The sequence below is a fragment of the Volvox carteri genome, assembly GCF_000143455.1.
Source record: "Volvox carteri f. nagariensis unplaced genomic scaffold VOLCAscaffold_10, whole genome shotgun sequence".
Lineage (NCBI taxonomy): Eukaryota > Viridiplantae > Chlorophyta > Chlorophyceae > Chlamydomonadales > Volvocaceae > Volvox > Volvox carteri.
In genome coordinates this window covers 1,802,955-1,823,152 of record NW_003307553.1, presented here as the reverse complement: position 1 = coordinate 1,823,152, position 20,198 = coordinate 1,802,955, and the positions used below count along the sequence as shown (strand labels likewise).

General features: G+C 59.0%; 1 protein-coding gene across 1 annotated transcript; it reads right to left on the bottom strand.

Moving 5' to 3' along the window:
• Positions 1 to 414: 414 nt before the first annotated feature.
• On the bottom strand, positions 415 to 19,251 carry VOLCADRAFT_116901 (uncharacterized protein; the record flags this gene model as incomplete). The annotated part of the gene is made up of 24 exons (XM_002948454.1): positions 415 to 1,487; positions 1,822 to 4,897; positions 5,228 to 5,326; positions 5,604 to 5,734; positions 6,034 to 6,807; positions 7,151 to 7,310; positions 9,267 to 9,416; positions 9,766 to 10,338; positions 10,586 to 10,855; positions 11,148 to 11,384; positions 11,477 to 11,743; positions 12,090 to 12,149; positions 12,782 to 12,898; positions 13,160 to 13,400; positions 13,559 to 13,780; positions 14,085 to 14,194; positions 14,550 to 14,639; positions 14,912 to 14,950; positions 15,346 to 15,435; positions 15,680 to 15,782; positions 16,059 to 16,222; positions 16,596 to 16,778; positions 17,095 to 17,277; positions 19,103 to 19,251. Coding segments are annotated over 24 exons (8,559 nt in total), but the record flags the coding sequence as incomplete, so codon positions are not given.
• Positions 19,252 to 20,198: the final 947 nt, after the last annotated feature.

Here is a 20,198-nt window from a genome sequence, read left to right as displayed (position 1 = left end):
CTCGCCCCGATCAATTTCCTCACAGCGGCACAGTGCCTGTTCTCCAACCTTTCCCCTTTTTTTGGAGTGCTTCCGAGACAACCTACCCGCCCAGTCAATCAGTCCTTGGAAAAACCCACGGCAACCATTTCATATGCTTAACCCCTCCGCCTCTTCTCGGTCGCGCCAAGATCCACGCTGCATAACCAGAGAGCAGCAGCGCTTCTCCTCCCCAACTTCCACCCTGTAAAACTCACGCCGCCAAGCTCTCACGCAAGTTCACATGCCTCAAGGGAAGCGCGGCAAACCAGGGTAGAGGCACAGATGTGCGCAGGCATAACCTAACCCAAATACGCGGACATCAAACAACAACCTCAAGGTAACAAACAAAGGTCTATACACACAAACACCCCGTACCGCAACAGCACCCGTTCCTCACGCTAATAAGCCGTTAGCTGCCAGGGCAGCTCGGACCTGCTCAATCCGCTCCGCGATGCGGTCCAGGGAAGGGCGTTTTGCCGGGTCGCGCACCAGGATCCACTCCACCAGACCCACCAGCTCCTGCAGGTTAGCCAGCCGGCCGCGCTCCACCTCCGTCAGAGTGAGGTGCTCCCCAGTGCCGAATGCCACGCGGTGCGTCACCGATGCATAGTCGCCTCCAAACAGCACCGTCCCTGACAGCAGCTCGTAGGCCAAACAACCCAGGGACCACACATCCGAGGCCAGACCCGCCCCCGCCAAACCCTGCCGAGTCGTCCGTTTGGCATCTTCAGCGGTGCCCATTGACGATGTCATCTTGATCGTCGCGCGGGCTGTTGCCGTAGGCGATGACGGTGCAGGGGCCCCGTCGCCTCCCGTGGCGGAGCGAGAAGGTGACCGTGGCGCCGACTCCTGTGCCGTCGCCGCCGCCGTTGCTGGAGGCTGAGTCCATGGCTGCGGTGGTGGCGGCGCCGTGGACTTGGCGGCGCCGTTGGCCCGCGAGCCTACGGCGTTCAGCAACAGCATCTCGGGGCTCTTGAACACCTCCGTGCCGCGGTTGCGCGCTGTAAAGGCCTCCTCAGCACAACGGTACGCACGGGCCTCACCAAAGTCAGCCAGCACGCAACGAAACGGCGCGCGGTGCTGGGTGCTGCTACCGGTGCTACTGCTATCGCTGTTGCCGCCGGTGCTGCTGTTGGTGTTGTTGCTTGTGCTGCTACTACCTCCAGCTGGCGCCCAAAGCTCACCGTCACGTATACCGGGCAGCGGCTCAATCAACACGTTGGAGCACTTGAGGTCAAAATGTACTACGTGATGGGATGCCAGCAGGCGCAGCGCATCCACCACCTGGCTCAGAGCGGAGAGGTATACCCGCGCCGCCGCCGCCGCCGCCGCTGCAGCTGCGGGTTCGTCCAGAGGCTTCTGTCGGCCGCGCCACTCCGCCAGCGAGCATCGGTAGCGGCGCATGACCAACCAGTAGGCATCGTTGTGCATGCCGTAGTCAAGCAGCTGGCAGATACACTCGTGACCTGAGGCGAGCGAATCGGGACGGGTTGCGCAGGGGCAGAAGCAGGATTGCGTACATGGCGGGGAGCGTGCGGGGAGGACGACGGCGGCCACGCGTATACAACGGAAACAGGGATAACAACCGGCAATGGGAGCATATACTAAAACCAACATAATAAAAATCCCTCCTCCCTGATGTGAGATATATAAATACATATACACACATGGCGGATAGGTATTGCTGGGCTGGCTCCAGACTCCTTATAGTTGTTGTTACGCTGTGGGATATCAAGCGGCCCAATTGCCTAAGGCCAACATAGCTAAACAGGAACCTTCAGAATGGGATTGCAACCCCACCTCGAAACCGCTCCATCACGGACACCTCTCCGAATACGTCAGCCAGCACGCACGGGTCGTGAGAGGAGGACGGTAGCTGGATGGTCTTGATAACGACTTGCATAGGCGCCGCGGCCGCCGCTACCGCCGCCGCTGCCTCGCCCTGCGACACCGGCGACGGCCAAGCCAACGCGCGCGGCGGCTCCATGCGAGCGCGGTAGATGTCGCCAAACGTGCCGCGGGCCACAAACTGCAGATTGGTGTACCGGCTCGCGTCAAACAGCGGCCGGCTGAGGAGCTGCAACGTGCGAGTAACGGCACCAGCGCGGGTGGGTGCCGCGACGTCGGCTCTGGGAGTAGCACCTGACGGTGCTGCTGCGGGGCCCGCGGGTGCCGTCCTTCCCACCGATAACGGCGAGGAGGACTGGTGTGAGGTCGCAGCATTGTTTAGCGAGGGCGAGTAGTCGCGAGCCGAGTCCGAGGGTCCCTGCTGGGTCGTCGTCGTCGTCAGCTCAGAACTGGCAGGGTCCGAAAGCCGCGGTGAACGCCCAAGGGGCTGAGAGGAGACCGCAGCGGCGGCCGCTTCTGCGGCACGGCGCACCGCCGTGGCGGCGGCCTGGCGGGCGCGGTGCTGCGCGCCGCGACACAAGTCATGCACGACGCCGGCATTGCGCGGCGCGTTAAGGTGCCACAACAAGATAAACTCGGCGTGGGGCACGCCGCTATGCACGGGATACTGCGGCACGTAGGCGGGGTCCAGCGTAGCCGTTGGCGCTACCAGCAGGTCAACCACCACCTTGAGGAGCAGGATGTGGGTCGCGCGGTCCTGGTATAGCAGCCGCTGGCAGGCGAGTTCCTGGTAGGTTGCCTCCGGCGGCTTTTGCTCCGTCTCGGTGATGCGGCGCAGCGCGCCTGATGCCACCAATCCGTTGCCGAGATTACTAGCCCCGTGGCTGTGGGTGTGCGCGTTAATATTGCTGCTGACAGGCGTGGTGGCGGTGCCGCCGGAGCGAAGCAGCGTGTTGGCGGAGTCCCTGCCGCTGCAGTTGGACAAGCTGCCGGCGTTCGTAAAGCGGAGCATGGAGCTCAGCGGCACGGTACGGCCCGTGTCGGTGGGTGGCGCGGTACTGCCGCCGCCGCCGTCACGCCGCCGCAAGGACTTCAGGTTGAGCGCGGGGATGAGCGGCTGCGTTGGCCGATCGGATGGCGGCTGCGGAGGGGCGGATGTTGTGGAGGAGGAGCAGCCTTCGTTTGAGGCGTAGAACTGGCGGCTTGTATCACGGATCGGCGACGCGCCGAGAGCAACCATAGTGGAGTGCGGGCCTTGCGCCCATGGCGCCTGGCCCTGCTGAGCTTGGTGCTGCTGTTGAGATGCAGCGTTTGGGGAAGCTGCGTGCAAGCCCGCGTTGTTCACACGATTGGATGCAGACAGCAGCACCATGGCGCGCGAGCTACCCGGCGGATGTGCACGGGCCGACACAGACGGTGACGACGACGACACCGGTGCCGCCGGAGCCGTCGCCGCCGTCCCTGCCTCCGTGGATGCCCCGAAGACCATCCTCAACGGCGGCAGAGACGGCTTGGTTGGCAGGGGCGGCCTCCCGTGAGCAACCGAAGTGGTACTGGACGGCTGTGTAGTGCGACCCGTCCCTGTGGTGTGCACCATCAGGTGCAGCTCCCCTAGCGGGCCGGGATGGATGGGGCAACCGCTCGTAAGCTCCCGTGGACGGACCGGGCCAGCCATGATCGGCTCGTCGGCCGCGGAAGCGGGAACAACGGCGCCGGCCTCACCGGTTGCCGGCTGCAGCTGGTCATCTTGTTGTTGCTGCTGCTGCTGCTGCTGCTGTTGATGTGGAGGGGGCGGGGGCTGTTCGTTGATAGTATCCCCATCCCAAGGAGGAGTCTGGGGTGCCGCTGGCGAGGACCCGCGGTCAAGGCTGCCACTGCCCCTGGACCTCCTCCGCGGCGGCGGGTACGGCAGCTTGCTGTCGTCGCCGGCGTTCGCCGCCGCGTAGGCGTCCATGAGGTTCGAGGACCAGGCAGCTACGCGCTCCGCCGCCGTCGCGGCGGCGCTTATCGACGGCGTACAGCAAGCGTCTCCAGACAAGGGCTCCTCCCCAGCGCCGTCCTCACCCTCATGTACAGAGAGGACACCACTGCTGTTGCCAGTACGGCTCGCGCGGGCACCGTGTCCAGAGGGGCGCTTGCCAGCGGGTGACTGAGCCGCCAGGGAACTTATGGACACGCTGCGCAACCCGACCAACGCCAGCCGCGGGATGCTGCCGGAGGGCCGGCTACTGGCGCCGAAACTGCCATGCGACTGCAGATCCCGCGGGCCAGCCTGCATTTGCTGCTGCTGCAGCGCTTGAGCTCCGGGACTGTATTCCCCTACTGGCGCTGGTGACGCCGGTTGCAGCTCCCCTGCCTCTGCCGCCGCCGCCGCTGTGGCAGCCTCCGCTGCAGCAGCAGCCTCCGCCGCAAGCGCCTCCGCCATCCGAGCGTCGCTTCGAGCCTTGAGCTGTTTCCCCTCGTCATCGTAATCCAACCCATCTAGCTCCATCTCACGGCCCAGCTCGTCTTCCAGCGCAATGAGCCGTTCTACGTCCTCATTCAGGTCGTACGTGAAGGAAAAGCCCTTACTCTCTTTGCGGGAAGCCTCAGCTTCAGCCGCTGGACATGACCCAGCCGCCACCGCCGCCTCCTTCTCCTGCAAGTCTGCTTCCGTCGGAGCGACGGGGCTCAACAGTCGCGTCCTGGCGCTGCAAGAAGGCAGCGACTGCTCTGCTGCAACCTCGCCATTACCATCACCACTACCGCCTATGCCGCCGCCCGTAGCGGCGTCCTCATCATCCGTTACCGTAATGTCCGAGTCGCTGCTGGAGTCTTCTGAGTCCGGATCCTCGGCTTCGCCGTCCTGCTGGGCCGCGGGCAGCAGCTGGCATTCCAGTGACAGCTCCTCGAGAATCCAGTCCACGGTCTTCACACGGGCAAAGGCATTGCGCACGGGCGCGCCGGGATGTCGCGCCAGGCTGCGCAGCAACGTGGCATGGATGCGGCAGAGCTCTGCTGCGGCTGATTTGGGGTCCGCTGCCGACGCCTGTCACAGAATGAACAGACCACGGAGGTTGGGAGGAACAGGGCAAGCAAACAAACAAGATACGGGCCAAAGCTACATGCGGATTTTTGTTTCACAACGCAGGGCAGGGCGGCGCAGCGACAGAGGTTGGTTGGTTTCCGATTGATGACTGAGCAGAGCCCTCATCCTACCAACGCAAGAAGCAATCCCCTGCTAGTAAACAATACTGAAAAAACGCATCATGGCCGCTGTAAGGTCCAGTACGCCAAGTATGTAATGTAATATACATACGCAAGTACCTATGCACGTAGCAATTACGGTTACGCAAGCCCTAAGCACCCACACGCGTACCTCATAGCTCTGCACCATGGCGTTGTGGTGCAGGGCCACGTAGTATTCCGCCAGCTGTGCTGAGTACAGCACCTTGGCATCCGGCATATCGTACAGTACCTGAAATCCCAGGGAAGAGCACGCAGCACACCGCCCGGAGTATACCGCTCGGCGCAGATCCCAAATTAGCACAAGACGCCCGAATCTCGCAAGGATATTCTCTATGTTTCCTCCCTTTGTATTTCCCGGGCTTTCGGCCACTGCCCCGAGTCTCGCCGTTAGGTTTGTAATCTACGATGAGACAAGGCTCATCGACAGCGATAGGCCACATTGCAGCGCGGCATCACGATCAGCGCTGGTGTCAATGTGCGTCTTCGTATCCCTTGCCAAGGCTCACCTGTAGCAGCCACAGGGCGTGGAGCTGCGCCACCAGTGTGTCCTCCGCGAGGGGCAGATCCAAAAGGTGTGGTACGGTGCCGGAGGGAGGCGCCAGCAGTGCACCCAAGCGCTGCAGGCAAGGCTCCATGCCTGCACCAAAGCCGATATGCGACGCAGTATTACCGGAGAAAAATCACATCATCTGGTCACCACACAATCCACTCCGTTGGCAAGGCGAAATCCTCGCAGTGCAGTTCAGCAAGTCGCTTAGCATGTGCCAAAATCTTCCCCGCTCAACTGGTGTCGAGGAGGTGGATTGGCAACCCGCAAGCCACAACCTTGCCTCGCCCATGGGAATTTGGCGACAAGGGCCCAGCACGACGCACAACATCGCCACGGCGTGCAACACATGATAGCTCAGGAGACGCACACCGACCACCATGACTTACGTTTCACACTGTCCGCATGTGCAGCAGCGAACCTCACGAGCTGGGTCAGGAAGCACCACAGCTGCAGGGCCTTGGAAAGCGCCTCCTGCGGCTCCCAACCTGCCCTAGCAGCCGCCAGACGGAACTCCTCATTGAAGTGAAGCAGCTCCAACGCCTCTGCGAGCATGTCCAGCCAATCCGGCCGCAGCAGCAGCGCCGCCGCGGCAAAAGTCAGCGGCACCTGCTGGTGCTGCTTCGGCTGCGGGCTACGCCCCGGCTGCAAGGCCGATTCGCCACACTCCATAGACACCTCCGAGAGCTGTGGGATCAGCTTCTCCGCGGCTAGGCCACGCGCCTGCTGCTGCTGACGTTGTTGTTGCTCTTGATCAGAGGCCAGAACCACAACGTCACTGCAACTGCTCTGCCGCTGTTGTTGTTGTTGTTGTTGTTGCTGCTGCTGATGCGCATCTCCCTTCTCACGTTCCTGCTGCTGCGGGGCCGGTTTCAAGTCCTCCGGGTTTCGCTGCTGTTGTTGCTGGCGGTGGTTCATGTGTGCGGCACGGGTCGCCTGCACGAGCACATCGGCGTACAGCTGCAGCAAAGCCAGGAAGACTGAGGCATTCTCAGGTTGCCAGAAGCGGACGAGCCCCACGGAACGCACAGCATGCTCCGCGTGGACCAGACCGTCACCCGCAGCGTACAACACGGCAGTGGCGGCGGCTGGGCAGGGCCGTGCCGCTAGCCAGCGGCGAACCTCACCCAAGAGCAGCTCTACGCGTAGGAGAGCTCGTGCATCTGTTCGCAAGAAGGCAGAGGCGTATAGCGGGTGGTGAGCTGGGGCATAAACAAATAGCGCGGCACCATTACCAGGTCCAAGAGCATGGCATGGGGGACATTACTGCGGAGGGGAACGTGCGGCAGTCGCATGAGATATGCTTTGAAGATCCAACAATGACCTCGGCAAGGCCGCAGCATGCTTGCCGCAGCAGCATAACCATTGTACGTGCCTTTTTGGAGGGGGTGCTTACAATTGCGGGTGTGGAAGTCAGCAGGACAACCTGAGACCATGAAGTGTGACCGCGCCTAATGCAAGGCATGAAAGGCTAGGGCGACTTGCACCGAGAAGGGCTTGTCTTACCAGGCTTCGCAACGCAGCACGTCTCCAGTAGCTGCGTGTTAAAACGCCTAAGCTCAGGGTCTAGAGTAAAGCCAGAGCGGCAGCTGTCTGCGGGTGGGCTGTTTGACTGAAGCTCAAGGGCAAAGGCTTGAGTCTGCTCCGATAGCCTTGCTTTGGCCTTCTGTAGGAGCGCTCGAAGCGTACGTTCATTATGTAGGTCGCCTGCCAAGAACGACTGCCGCTTGTCTCTGCCCTGCTCCTCGGTCAGAGCTGGCGACCTGCCAGCTCCGGTTTCACAACCCTTGGCCACCCCAAAACTCGAGGAGCACCATGCAGCCTTGCCTTGACTCTCAAAAATATTTTCAGAAGATAACCTATATGAATCGTAAGGAAGACAATATCGTCAGTAGATTTCGGGATACGAGCTGAGATAGAGAGCGAAGGTCCCCGACGCGACGTTCAGCAGCCACACCTCTGCTTTCCACCATTAGTCCGCTTTACTTGGACATCTCCATCAGCAAACAAGACTTCATCCTTCTCCTTCGCAAAGGGACCGACCTGTTCGGCAACCCTCGCCTCGCCTGCAGCACAGGCAGCTGTTTAAGCTTATTGCACAACAACAATCCAAAGGTAACAGTAATGCCTTCGGAAAGACGGCTTACAGGACCTACCCTTGCCTCCTAGGCAACGCAAGAACGAGCAAAAGATGTTCATGTCCAACTGTTAAATGCAGTGATATTGCATTTCTACAGAAGAAGGCTTCAGCTTGCGACCGCTCCACATTTCAGGGCAGGCCTATGCCACCCAGGCCCTTAAAGGTTGCTTGACCAGCTCGTTCCTCAATGGAGGCTGCTCAGGCCGCGGGAATTCAATTTAGGAAAGATAAAAGGAGACCGAAACGGTGCAGGCCAGCGGTAGAAGGACGCCTGCCCAATTAAAGCTAGACTAAGCGTCAACTCAACGCGACAGACTGGGACGCTTTACACAGTTCTCGTGCTAGGCGCTGTAATGCAAACGTGTATATGTATGTCCACTTCTTGTGAGTACATGTTCGCGTCAGTTACAACGCAAACGTAACACGCAAAGTACGGAGACGTCGCTCTTCGAGTAGATTGCTGCCTCCGCGTAACTTGACTGTTCAACATATGACATCACCATAGACATCAGAAACACTGGCGTCGTGCAAAAATTAGCGCTTTCGAGGACTCCGCTCTGGCCTCTGTCTGGGCCACAGCGGCCTTTAAATACATGCCGCATGCAAGCACAATACCTCAATCGCCATACATGATGCAATTGTATTACCATGACAGTCTGCGCATACATACAAGTCTCGCAGTATCGACCGTATCGACGACCGTATCGCACACATGTTTTTGCTCTAACGCTGCTCACCTCATGTTTTACGGCCTGCTATGCTCCATTACCCACGCCCTAGCCTTGGTATGCCAGGCAAATCGCCACTCATAACCCCCACGCCCACCGCTTACGCGGGAGTGAAACTGTTCCGACCAACTCAAGTGCTTGGGGGATTCCGCATACAGACAAGGCCATGTAGCCCTTTGACATTGGTACAAACCAAGCTTCCAGCCGGAATCGTATAAACATTTGTGTGAGCCTAACGCGTTGTGTTTACTTGGTGCAGTAACCAGAGACTACGGACGTCAAACGGCAGTGGCACCTTAATCGTGATAGCTTCTCAAGAACAGCTACATCTGTTAATAACTTCCTAGTGACATTGAATCTGTACCCAAGCATGACCCCAGACATCAGCCCTGCCGCCAGTTCATATTGAGGCTGCCTCAATATGCGCAGCATGGCGCGGCGACTGGGGCTCGTAGCGGCAGAAGAAGCGGACGACGGATAGGGAACGCCACGTTCAATTGCAGCGTCGCGCATATATGCATGGAGGTGGAGTGCGGCAGTGGATCCGCGCCGCAGCCAACATTCAAGCACTGCCTACTCCAGCGAACAACCGTGGATCATCTTTGTCCTTTTCAAATTGATTACGAAGCAACTTGCATCCAAACCTCCACCTTCATGCATATGTGTGCGACGCTGCAATTGAACGTGGCGTCCCCTATCCGTCGTCCGCTTCTTCTGCCGCTACGAGCCCCAGTCGCCGCGCCATGCTGCGCACCACGGGGCGGCTTTCCGCGTAACCGGGCGGTTCTGTCCCCACGGCAGCGTGCAGCTCGTGCCGCCGTGCCAGCGCCAGCATCACCTCCTCTGCATTCGCTCGCTGTGCCAGGTGCTCGAGGCAAGCGCGCCACATAGGGCCTTCAGGCTCCTGCAAAACAAAGCAAATCAAAGCGCCACTCACAAACATAGGAAGTTACCAAAGAAGGAAGGCGGATGGGAGGAGGGGGTGCATGGGCGACATGGACTGCACGCAGCACACCGCGCTTCTCAAGGGCGGCAGATCCTAGGTTTAACCAGCGGCAGCACCTCGATCGCATGCCCGCCCTTTGGTAAAGATCATTTCAACCCTTAAAGCCTGCTACATGGCATCTGTCGGTGGGCTGTGGGGCGTGGTGCCTGCCTTGTGGCACCTGTGACCAGGGGTTGCGGGCCATGGCATCTGCATCCGTGATACCTGTCGCCCCTGCAATCTGGACCGAGCCAACAAGCCTTCTCACCTTGGAAGCATGCCGGACTTCCGGTGCAGCATCAGCCATCCTATTCGCCAACGGAATAAGCAGCTGGTCGACGGCGTCACTGCCGCCATCGCCACCTACACCGCCGAGGCGCAGCCCAATCGCTTCCCCCGGGTCCGTCAAGACGCGCACCACGTCGCTGGGCAACCAGGTGGTCCATAGCGCCAGCCGTTCCTCATCCGAAGCCGCCGCCAGGTTCACCACCCCGGCTGCGGCGGCAGCAGCACCCGCGGAATTGGCGACCCACGGGTCAGTTGAGCCCATCATCGCAGACGCGGCTGATGCGGCTTCGTCACCGGTGGTGCCGGTTCTCGCTGGCAGGGTTGGCGCAGCCCCAGCCACGGTTACGCCTGCCGCAGCAGCAGCGTTAGGTCTGCTAGGTGCACATTCGGGTCTTTCCTTGGCGGGTCCAGTCACCAAGAGGCCCGCCTCGCGCGCGATGTTTTCCAGCTGCCTGCCGGGGATATGCAACAGCGCGGCACGGGTGAGCAGCTCCCGTGCTGCTTCCGACAGCGCGCGGGCTGTAGGGAAGGGTAACCGCAGCCAAAACGCCACCTGCGTGCGCACCATAGATGAGGCAACAGACGGTGAGCGAGGCCATCGCCACGTGGCCAAGGTATCAATGACCTCAAGGAAGTGGTACGTTGAAAGGCGGCAATACGCATGACCCGGGTGACTTTTCCCAACCCAAGGTCGCCACCCTAGGCAATATCCCATAGCACATATGCACGCGACAAACTACTTTACATTTTTCACATAAGTGGGAATACTAGTACGGACGCCAGTGTGCCAGCCACCATACCTTCATGGCGTCGTGGCCGTCGGTGGCGCTGTCTTGCAGCTGCGCTTCCCAACCCACGCCGTGTCCCGTGGCGGGTCCACCCCAGCCGCCGCCGCCGCTGTCGCCGCCGCGAGGTACGTGCGCCCTTCTCCTGACGGGTATGGGCTGACAGAAGAGGAACACCGACGCCGTCAGGTGCACCGCGTCGGCGACAAACTCCCGAAGCATCTGGACGGTGGGTCCGACCTGAAGATACCGCTGCGTCAGGCAGCTCGCGCTCTCTAAAAGGACCTGTGGGGGGAAGGTTTGGGAAATAAAACCCAAACCTTTTTATCGTATCGTAAAAAGCGAGCCAAGCCCCGAGCGTGCAATGCCTTTGGTCCCCATTGCCTTATTTAATCTGAATTGCTACACCCATTGCTTTCAATCTGAATTGCTACACCCATTGCTTTCAAGGTAAGAGAAATGAAAGCACGCAGGCACATGCTTCGGAGTAATATGTTTCTCTTAAAATGCTTCCGATAAAACCTTCCAATAATGTTTTTAAATGCAGGCACTGCGGATCGTCCTGGAGAGAACGCACCTGCCCCAGAAGCCACTCAGCAGCATCGGGTGCAGCATGCTGGGCCGCTGCGCGCAGCATGCGCAGCAGCATCGAGTGCCACACGCGCACTGCCGGACCCGCGCTCTGGCCCCGCATCACCTCGGGTCGGAAGGCACACCAGTTGGTCCGGTCCAGGGAGGAGAGTACGACATCGTACACAGCTTGCATAAACGCCAGGACGGTGTGTTGCTGGATGCTCGTCACAAGCTCGTCGGCCTGGAAGGAGGGACGTAGAAAATGGTTAGCTGTTTGCGAGTTTCCTACTCTTGTGGTGTGTCATTACCCCCAAAGCGTATAATCCCCCATACCTGCACCAGCGCTTCGCCGTGCTGTCGGGCCAGATCCACATCCTGCCCGCCGTCGTACGGACAATACCCCATCGCCGTCGCCGCCGTGCCGCCTAGCCCGGGCTGCATGGCCTCCAGTCGGCGCCGTACACAGCAGGCGGCCGAGTGAAAGAGCAGCAACAGCGACAGAGGGCGACTGCCGGGCATGTCTGTTAGGCTGGTGCAGACCAGCGACAGGCGGTCCATTAGCATGCTTAGACACTCCACCACTGCTCCAGCAAGAACAGGCTGCGTGACAGGAAGGAGACAAATTCTCTACATGTGTGAGAAATGAATGTATCAGACTAAAGGGCGTAGGGAAATGGAAGGACGACACACAAGAACCCAGGCATTCGGCAAACGGAGTAGAGGAATTGCAGTATGGCATGTATCTGCAGCTTAACTGAGGGCAACGGCTGACCTATCCAGCTGCTTTTTGCTGTCACAATCCAGAACAGGTGCAATTTGTTTGGTACCTGCAATCTGTAACACACGCTCAATCGCCAACCGTAATCGTTCTCTCTAATCACGCGCTGAGCGCTTCGACCAGACCGACGACGTCCTTTCAAAAAGAACGCACACGCAGCTCACATACCTGGAGCGTTTCCGGTAGCTCTGGCAGACGACTGAGCAGCCACGACGCGAACTCAAGAACCTGGTGCGATACCGCGTCGATCAACAGGGGCGCCCTCCGGTTGCATTCTGCCCTTTCCCCAGCCAGCTCGCCGCGATGGAGGAAGACAGCATCGCCGCCATCGCCACGATGGGCAGCAGCGCGCTCGCCCCCACCTTTGGTCCCCTCGTCCTGGCAGCTCAGGCCGCCGCTGCTGCTACTGCTCCTGAGTGGCATAGCCGCGGAATTGCTGCTGGCTGCTGTGTCGGTCCGCCTCTGCATGTCGGAAACACCACAGACATGCAGGGCCCGGTAGGGAGCCCCAGGACACATCTACGAAGGTCGTACATGTGGAAAAGAGAGACCCCGTTTATACGGGAGCACGCACAGCCCGTGTGGGAGGTTTTGAATTACCTTAAGGGCAGAACGACGAAAGGTATCCGCGCCAGTGGCGTATAGGGTGGGGTGGGTTCCCAAAGCGCGACCGTGCCGTGTCCCATGCTCATGCCGTGCACGTTGCGCGTCAGCAAGACGCATATAGGGACAAGGAAGGAAATCTCCTCGGTCGAACCAATGACACCATGGTACAAGGCTTTACCAGCTCACACACACACACACACACAGCATCACTACCCTTGCACCCTGAGCCCCTGCACTCCCCTTGCCAATCACACCTGTGTGGTGGAGGGACAGTCCGGGATCAGCCGTACGTCCGCCAGCATCGGCCACGTGACAGGCGACAGCGGCACAGCGCCGACAGGCTGGTTCAGGTCGTCATCAGCGAGGCATGCCTGGCGAGGCGCATGTGGAGGAACCCTAAGTTGGCCTTAATATATCAACTTGATGCCGTCCCGGCAGCCCATTTAGCGAGTGAACAGATGGGCATACAGCGATTACCCAAGCATGAGGGACACACGACGTCGCAATGCACTCCGGGAATCCAAAGGTGCCTTCGTGGCCCCCGGCCCCCCATTTCCGTCCTTCAATGGCTCCCGGGACGGGTCGTGGTGAAGCCATGCGGGAGTTTACATTTCTCCCCGCCCCACACGCACCTGCACTGCCGAAGTGACGCTGCCATACAGGAAGGTCCGCAGGGAGCTACTCCACTCGCGGAACGCCCATGCTACGTCTTCTCGCAGAACCGACAAATAGGCTATGGCGCAGTGGGGCTGCAACGGCTGCTGCTGCTGCTGCAGGCCCCTGTAAGACCCCGGCCGCAGGAGGGCCCCACCAGGGGCGCCGCTGCTCTTAAGAATGATAGCTGTGAACCCCTCCTTGAAACCCCGTATGTCCCTGTCGCGGCAGGAGGCAGAGTAAGTGAGGAGGAGGCAAGCGGTACGTGAGCAGAAGAGTGAAGGGTATGCGGCAAGGGGAGGCAAGGGGATATGAGGGGGTGCGGGGACAGGGTGTCGGAGGAGGATGGAGATAGGAGAAGTAAGATTCTGACACACCTCTCCACTTCGGCAAAGAACTCCACTGCAGTTCGCGCGCGGCTTAATGCCCGCTGGCAGGCATCGCCTTTGCCCACGCCACCGGTGCCGTCGGCGGAACCTGAGTTGCCACCGCCAGCAGCCGTCCGCCATCCGCAGCTCAAGCGGGCAGCCGCAGCTGCCGCGCGCTTTGACAGGGGTGGCGGCTGCCGTTCTTGAGACTTTTGGGGGCCATCCTTGCGGCTGGCGATTGTAGGGTAACGGATGCACATGGGGCGGGAAAGAGCGCCAGACAATATGTTTACCCATCGTTATAAGGCGCAAAAAAACACTTTATTGACCGGGCGATTAAGCTGGTCGAGGCTATTCAGGCTGCACTTGTGCACGCCCGATGTGTCCATGTAAAGTTGGCCACTCCGAAGGGTCCCTAAGCCCTCTCACGCAAATAGAGCAACAAGGAGACAGTGCGTTTCTTACCAAAACGGTGCTTGCATTTCCGACACTGTTGCAGCTATTGCCATTTCCACCTGCATGCTGTCGTACCTACCCGGATTGCAGCAAGGAGTGGGCCAGCTTTCCGCCTCGTACGCGCTCGTCAGGCCCCTCGCCACTCGGGCCGAAGGCCTCTTTAATGGCTGCCATGCCATGCTGAAGTGCCTGCAGGATGCACACGACGATTGACGGACAGGAAGAGACTGCGACCGCAACCGGGACTCCTTAACCCCAATGGGGGCCTGAGAGCTATGAGAGAGCTATGTTCCCATGCGTACGTGAAGAAAGCCCTACGCCAGAGCATCCACATGCTAGCGGCCCCAGTAGCCCCTATAGCGCCCCCACGATCGTGCGGTAGACCCAATACTCAAGCCGTTGATCCCTGATGATGAAGATCCCACTGCACAAGAGGTGTATGTATGCGCACAACTTAAAAACACTTGACTCGCCATGCCGGCGCCGAGTGTAAAATTAATTGCACTGCCTTGGGCACAGCAGCTTGGCCAGAGTGGCTACTCACCAGCTTGATGGCCTCTGCAAACGGCCTGCCGTACAGGTTTCGGAGCGTCCAGTTAGGGATACGCTCCGGGAGCTCCGCCATGCATGGAATCTGTAACGAGGGTAGGTGGAAGAGAGACGGGTGCCAGTTGGTCTGACCCCGCGCGTGATGATGTATATCGGTTAGGATTGACGTGAGCATGCGACAAACGGCATGCAAAGGGCAGTAAGCGCGGCCCTGCTGTTGTGGTGTTCTCCACAGGGTCCAGTTTCCCTCCGGTTCTCGACATCCTTGACAGGTGCCTCATGACAGGGCAACATTCTCCAACATCTCAACCCACAACAAGCCCAGTAACACACACACACACACACACACACACACACCTGAAGTGCAGCGTGATAAAGCAGCTTCTGACCCGCAGCCTGCAGACACCGCAGCCATGGAGGAACGGTCTTCACTACGGGGAGCCGAGTCCAATAATGCATGCAGAATTTAAGTCATTCAGAGCGGGACACAGCAAATTGTGTCCCGCTCGATGGCCCCAAACCAGCCTATGCTGTGCCTAAATTAGAATCAGGGGGTCAAAAGCTGGGGGGAGCGATAGTCGAGGATCTCGTAAAAGCCCATCGGAGCCCAGCAGTCGACGTCCGCGCTTGATAGCCACTGCCCAATGCCGGTAGGCAATGACAGTCCTAAGAAACACTACAAACAGCGGCGATTGTCCTTCACGACCGCCAGGAAGCAGCCGCTGCCTTATAGGATAACTCTATCTTAACGTAGGCGTGCGAAGGCAGCTGAGAAGGATAATAAACCGCACCTGCAGGTAAGAACGTGGTGTCATTGCGAGTCTATATGCCGCCAAGTCCTTTTCGGACAAGCTCCGCCCCGCCCGCGGACTGCCGCCATCCTGCACGCGAGCACACCCAGGAGTTTCGTCCCACGCGGGCACGTCATACATGCCCGTACAGAGTAAACATGCTGATAGATCCACAACTCGACACGGACACAAGCCCACGCCCTCAAGCTTCCATACGGACATGCGCCCACATTCTCATGCTCCCACACACGCTTTTATCCGTGCGCCCGCAGTCCTCAGGAGGTAGTGCGTGTTAGTGTTAAGGCAAGGGCAAACTAACAGCTAGGGCCCTCACCTCTAGTCCTTCCTGGAGCAGCCCTCCAAGCAACTGATCCATCTTGTCCTGCAGATTTCTGACGTAAGACTGATAAGACTCGGGCGTGACCTCGAAGGCTTGGCTGCAAGCGGGCAAGCCGCGGGGGCGTGGTGGCCTGGGGCTATTACCAGTTGGTTGGGTTTACAGTCAATGCTGCTGGATGCGGCGCCCGCTCACGCGTCCTTGAATACCCACCACCACTATTCCTCGCGGCTCAGTCCGTTCAAACACTATTCCCTATTCCGATGCCCTATGCTTCTATGATAGGCAACTTGGTAGGCCTTAGTAGGCAACTTATTGGGTCTTTTCCCCCACGGTCCTCCCTCCGGCAGGATGGTGCAATGGCTGGGCCACTGACCTTCCGTGGGCTTCGCCGCCGCTCCACATCTCCGCCATCACACGCGCCGCTTCGTTGTCCGGCTGAACGAGGCTGTGCAAGAAGGCCTGCGTGACCGCTGCCCAGGCTTCCTGCGAGCTCCTGCTGCTGTGCATCAAAACGGCCAGCAGCTGCCGGGACCGCACCTGTTGCCGGGAGGGCAGACGGGGAAGCAAAGGGCGAGGAAATCACAACGAACCTTTCACAGCGAACCACGATCCCCAGATAGGATATTATATATTGCAGATAATGTCCCCAAAAGACGTCCTCCCGCCTCCTGCCCTTGCTGTCATGTTCTGTCAGCTGACAGAACATGACAGAACGTAGATGGAGGGTGTTGCACACGACCGAAATGTGAAAATCTGTGTGTGAAACTGTGGGATTCACCACATGGGGCGTAGGACAGGCAGGACGCCGCAGAGAGGACGCATGGTTTTGAGACGCATGGCCTGAGCCCACATCAGGGTACGGCAACTGTTCTCCAGATTGCCCCGACGCGCAGGCCGGGCCGCTCCGTACCACGATATCATCGTTGTTGATGTAAGGATACAACTTGAACCAGGCGGCTCCCTCACGCGCCGGGACAGCACCGCACTGTACAGCGTTCCGAAGCAGCGCTGCGTGGAGCTCCTCCAGGGTCACGTTAGCATGAAGCTCCCGAAGCACCCCGAGCGCCCATGTTCGCAGCTGCTCGCGGTCCTTCTGCACACAGAAAACGGTTTTTTTGCTTGCCGGTTATAGGACATGGAAACAATTAAGCTGCATAGCTCAGCTTCAGGTAATATTACTCAAAAATGTTGGTATCCAGCAATGGGTCAGGACAGATAGTGATACTACATTATTATTGCTCTGTACTACTTGACCCCCTTCCAGCCAATCGTCTTCAGCGGTGCCTGCTCCGTGCTCTGGGCTCCCAACTCCGGTCGGAACGTGCCGCAGCGGCCCTACGAAGTTGGACATGGACAGAAGGCGAGGTGGCCCCCTGCCCCTGTTACTTGTTGTCTACCGTCTAGCTCACCTCCAAGATGCTTTGCCTGTCCGCTCCTCCAGCCGTCCCATCCACCCGGACGCGCAGCAACGAATGGATGGGGCGTTGGCCATTGGCCCCACGGCCCGGCGCTGAGCCCATCTGGCGCAGCCTCCTGCCAGCTTCCGGCCCCGCGGCATCCACCGCATCCCACCTTACAGATGGTACGTCGGCCTGCAACCGTGTGTGGTGCAAGCAGCCAGCTTGGGAATAAACAGGAGATAACACGCGTGTGCAAGACACATAGGCCACGTGCACACGTGCACGTGCCGCGGCTTGCCACGCTCTGGCGGCGCCGCAAGCTCTGGCGGAGAACACCCTTGTCCATGTCATTGCCACGTAGCAAGACCTAGCTTGCGTAAGGTGCCCTGTGTACTTAGGCTGTCTAGTTTGTCTAGCCGAATTCACCATAGCCCGGCTCGGGCGTGTTGCATAACACCAAGCCTTATCACAGTTCGGCTGTTAATAAATCTTTGTGTATTGAACTAGAGACCTACCGACAAAAACGCCTTCATTGCGTCCGCGCCTTCCAGTACGCCTGGGCCGGCGTCCGTTGGGACACGCTGCCGGGGGTCAGCCCTGGGGGTATAAATTGCCCCAGGCGCACTACAAGAATCACCCCGTCCTGGCTGGGCACATAATGAGCTTAGCAAGCGTGCAGTGTGTGCCATGACGTCCCCTTCCCGGCCAATCTGCGCTGCCATAGGGAGAATGGTAGGCTCCACCGATTCACCCGGGTAGTCGCATAGGAGCTCCTACGCAACCGCAGGACGCAACATGTCAGCAGCTAGACCAAGCCTCCGAGAGGGGGTATATGAGGCATCGCGTGATGTACGCGCTCTGGTGTTCCGTGGCCGTAATTGGGAAGAGGGGAAAGGCTTCGACCTCGACATCTAACCTTGACATGCTTCTGGAGCTCCAGTGTGGCCCTTGCAAGTCTATCATAGCTCCTCTTGGCACCATCTGCATTAACCTCTAGCTCGACGCCCGCAAAGTTCCCCAGTGACTGCCACATGGCCCTGGTCAGGCTTTTACGGGCATCGACTCCAACTAAAAAAACGTGTCAAAACAAAGATTTAGTCAGTTGCTGCGTAATCGAAAATATATTCCATGTTACCAGGCCCTTTCTGATAAGCTAAATAAAGCCCGCATACGCGGATGGTCAACGCGTCCCTCTCTTTTCAATACAAAAGCACAACGAGGTATATCTTACAACAAATACACAAGCGAGGACCATTATGATTTACAACGGAAAATGGGCCCCGAAGCCCGAACCCGTACAGCCCACCCTCCCATCTCCTTACACCTCGATAGACTTCGTGTCATAGTCTTCAAGGTTGAGCTGTCTTTGTAATGTCTATGCGCTGACCTTGTAGGGGCAGCAAGTAGCACTCAGCTAAAGGTGTCTTTGTCAAGTAGCAAGGGGAGGTTCTACAGCGTGCGTGCCGCATACTCCGCACCAACTATGCTACATGAGTACTAGAAGCAAGAAACAATGGACGAAAGGTAGGCGCGTTGGTCGGCTCGACGTGTGCGTCACGACAAATGTGAATGATTAATATCCAGCTGTTTAACCTGCAGATACCAAGATATGCTGCGAGCCATGCAGATGGCTCGCGCTCGCGCTCATGAAGCTGGGCCGAGTCAAGCCCAACTGTCTGGCGGTGTACCACCTCAGGTAACAGAACCGATACAGGCTTTCGCAGTCACGTAGATTTGAGATCTGATACTCGTTACCGGGGGCGCTGCCCGTTTGTCGCGCAATCTGGGGTCACCGAGAAGTTGGGCACGTTGTCAACAAGCTCATAGCACGCGCAGCAAGCTGCCAACGCCTGTCACCGGCCCAAGTGCACGCCCACCATGCCATCCTACCGCAAAAGGAGCTGAAATCCTTCCAAAAGCTCTAAGAACACGCATATTTCTTTTCAGATTCTGGTGCCTGCCTGCTGTGCAACCCAGGCGCATGAACGGGCTGCACAACAGCGCGTGCAGCACGCACCTTTGAAGCCACAGCAACAACCCCAACGACAGGTGCAGCAGACACCGCTGCAGCAGCAGGATCAAACGCATCAGACTTCGATTCCAGCGCAAGGTCAAGCAGCGACGAGAGAAAGCCTAGCGACAGCACCTCGCGCAGAGCCTTTCGAGCTGCAAGTCATGCAAAGGGTGGGCATCCGGGCGGGGCCCAGTGAGGAAGTATCTCACAGAGCACCGGCAGCCGACTTGGACTTGACGTCTCAGCTAACAGGCATCCGACAGGAGATGGGTCCGGAGCTGCGGCTATTGCAGAACTCTGATGGCCTTTCATTGGAGCGGAAGCAACAGCCGGAAGAACTGCAGCCCCAATATCCCCATCAGCAGCAGCACCATTTGAACCACCAGCAACAGGCCCTACAGCTCGCGCCATCGCCGGGTGTGCTACCGCTTCGGGCGATGGAGGTGCAGGGGTTCAGGCAGCCGCTTGTGTTAGATCTCAGCAATGGCCCCAGCGACAGAGCAGTGGAAAGGCTCCCACTAGATAATGCACTGATCTTGGACAGCCCCGGGCAGGCGCAACAACCGGCGTCAACAGATGACCTGGAGGCCGGGCGGCATGGGCTAAGCTGGCAGCAGCAATATCAACAACAGGAGCAGCTCCTGTTGCTACTACATCAGCAGCGGCTGGGCAAAGTGACGCCGGCTCAGCTGCAGTTGCACGGCGGCAGCGGGGCCATTGGACTAAGCTCAGCGGTTGCAGACATGCTGCAGAGCCGTAGGAGGCCGCATGAGCATGACCCTGCGGCGCAGCACGAGCAGCAACCGGCGCCACCGCAGCAGCAGGAGGGCCTGCAGCTGCCGGGCGGGCAATGGGAGCAGGGCACCAGGCGCGAGAGCGCCCAGCTTGGCGTTGTGGACTTGACCAACGATGACGACCCCGGCACCGCGCTTGCCGGCGTGAAGCGCCGTTTGCCCGCTTCCTTCCTGAAAGGTTAGTGGAGAAAGGACATGAACCGCTGCCATTGCTTTCAGTCTTTGCCGCCATGCACGAGGGTTTCCACTGAGGACAACTATAACAGATGTGAAGTCCCTTGAGCTTAGAAGAACAGTTGGCGACA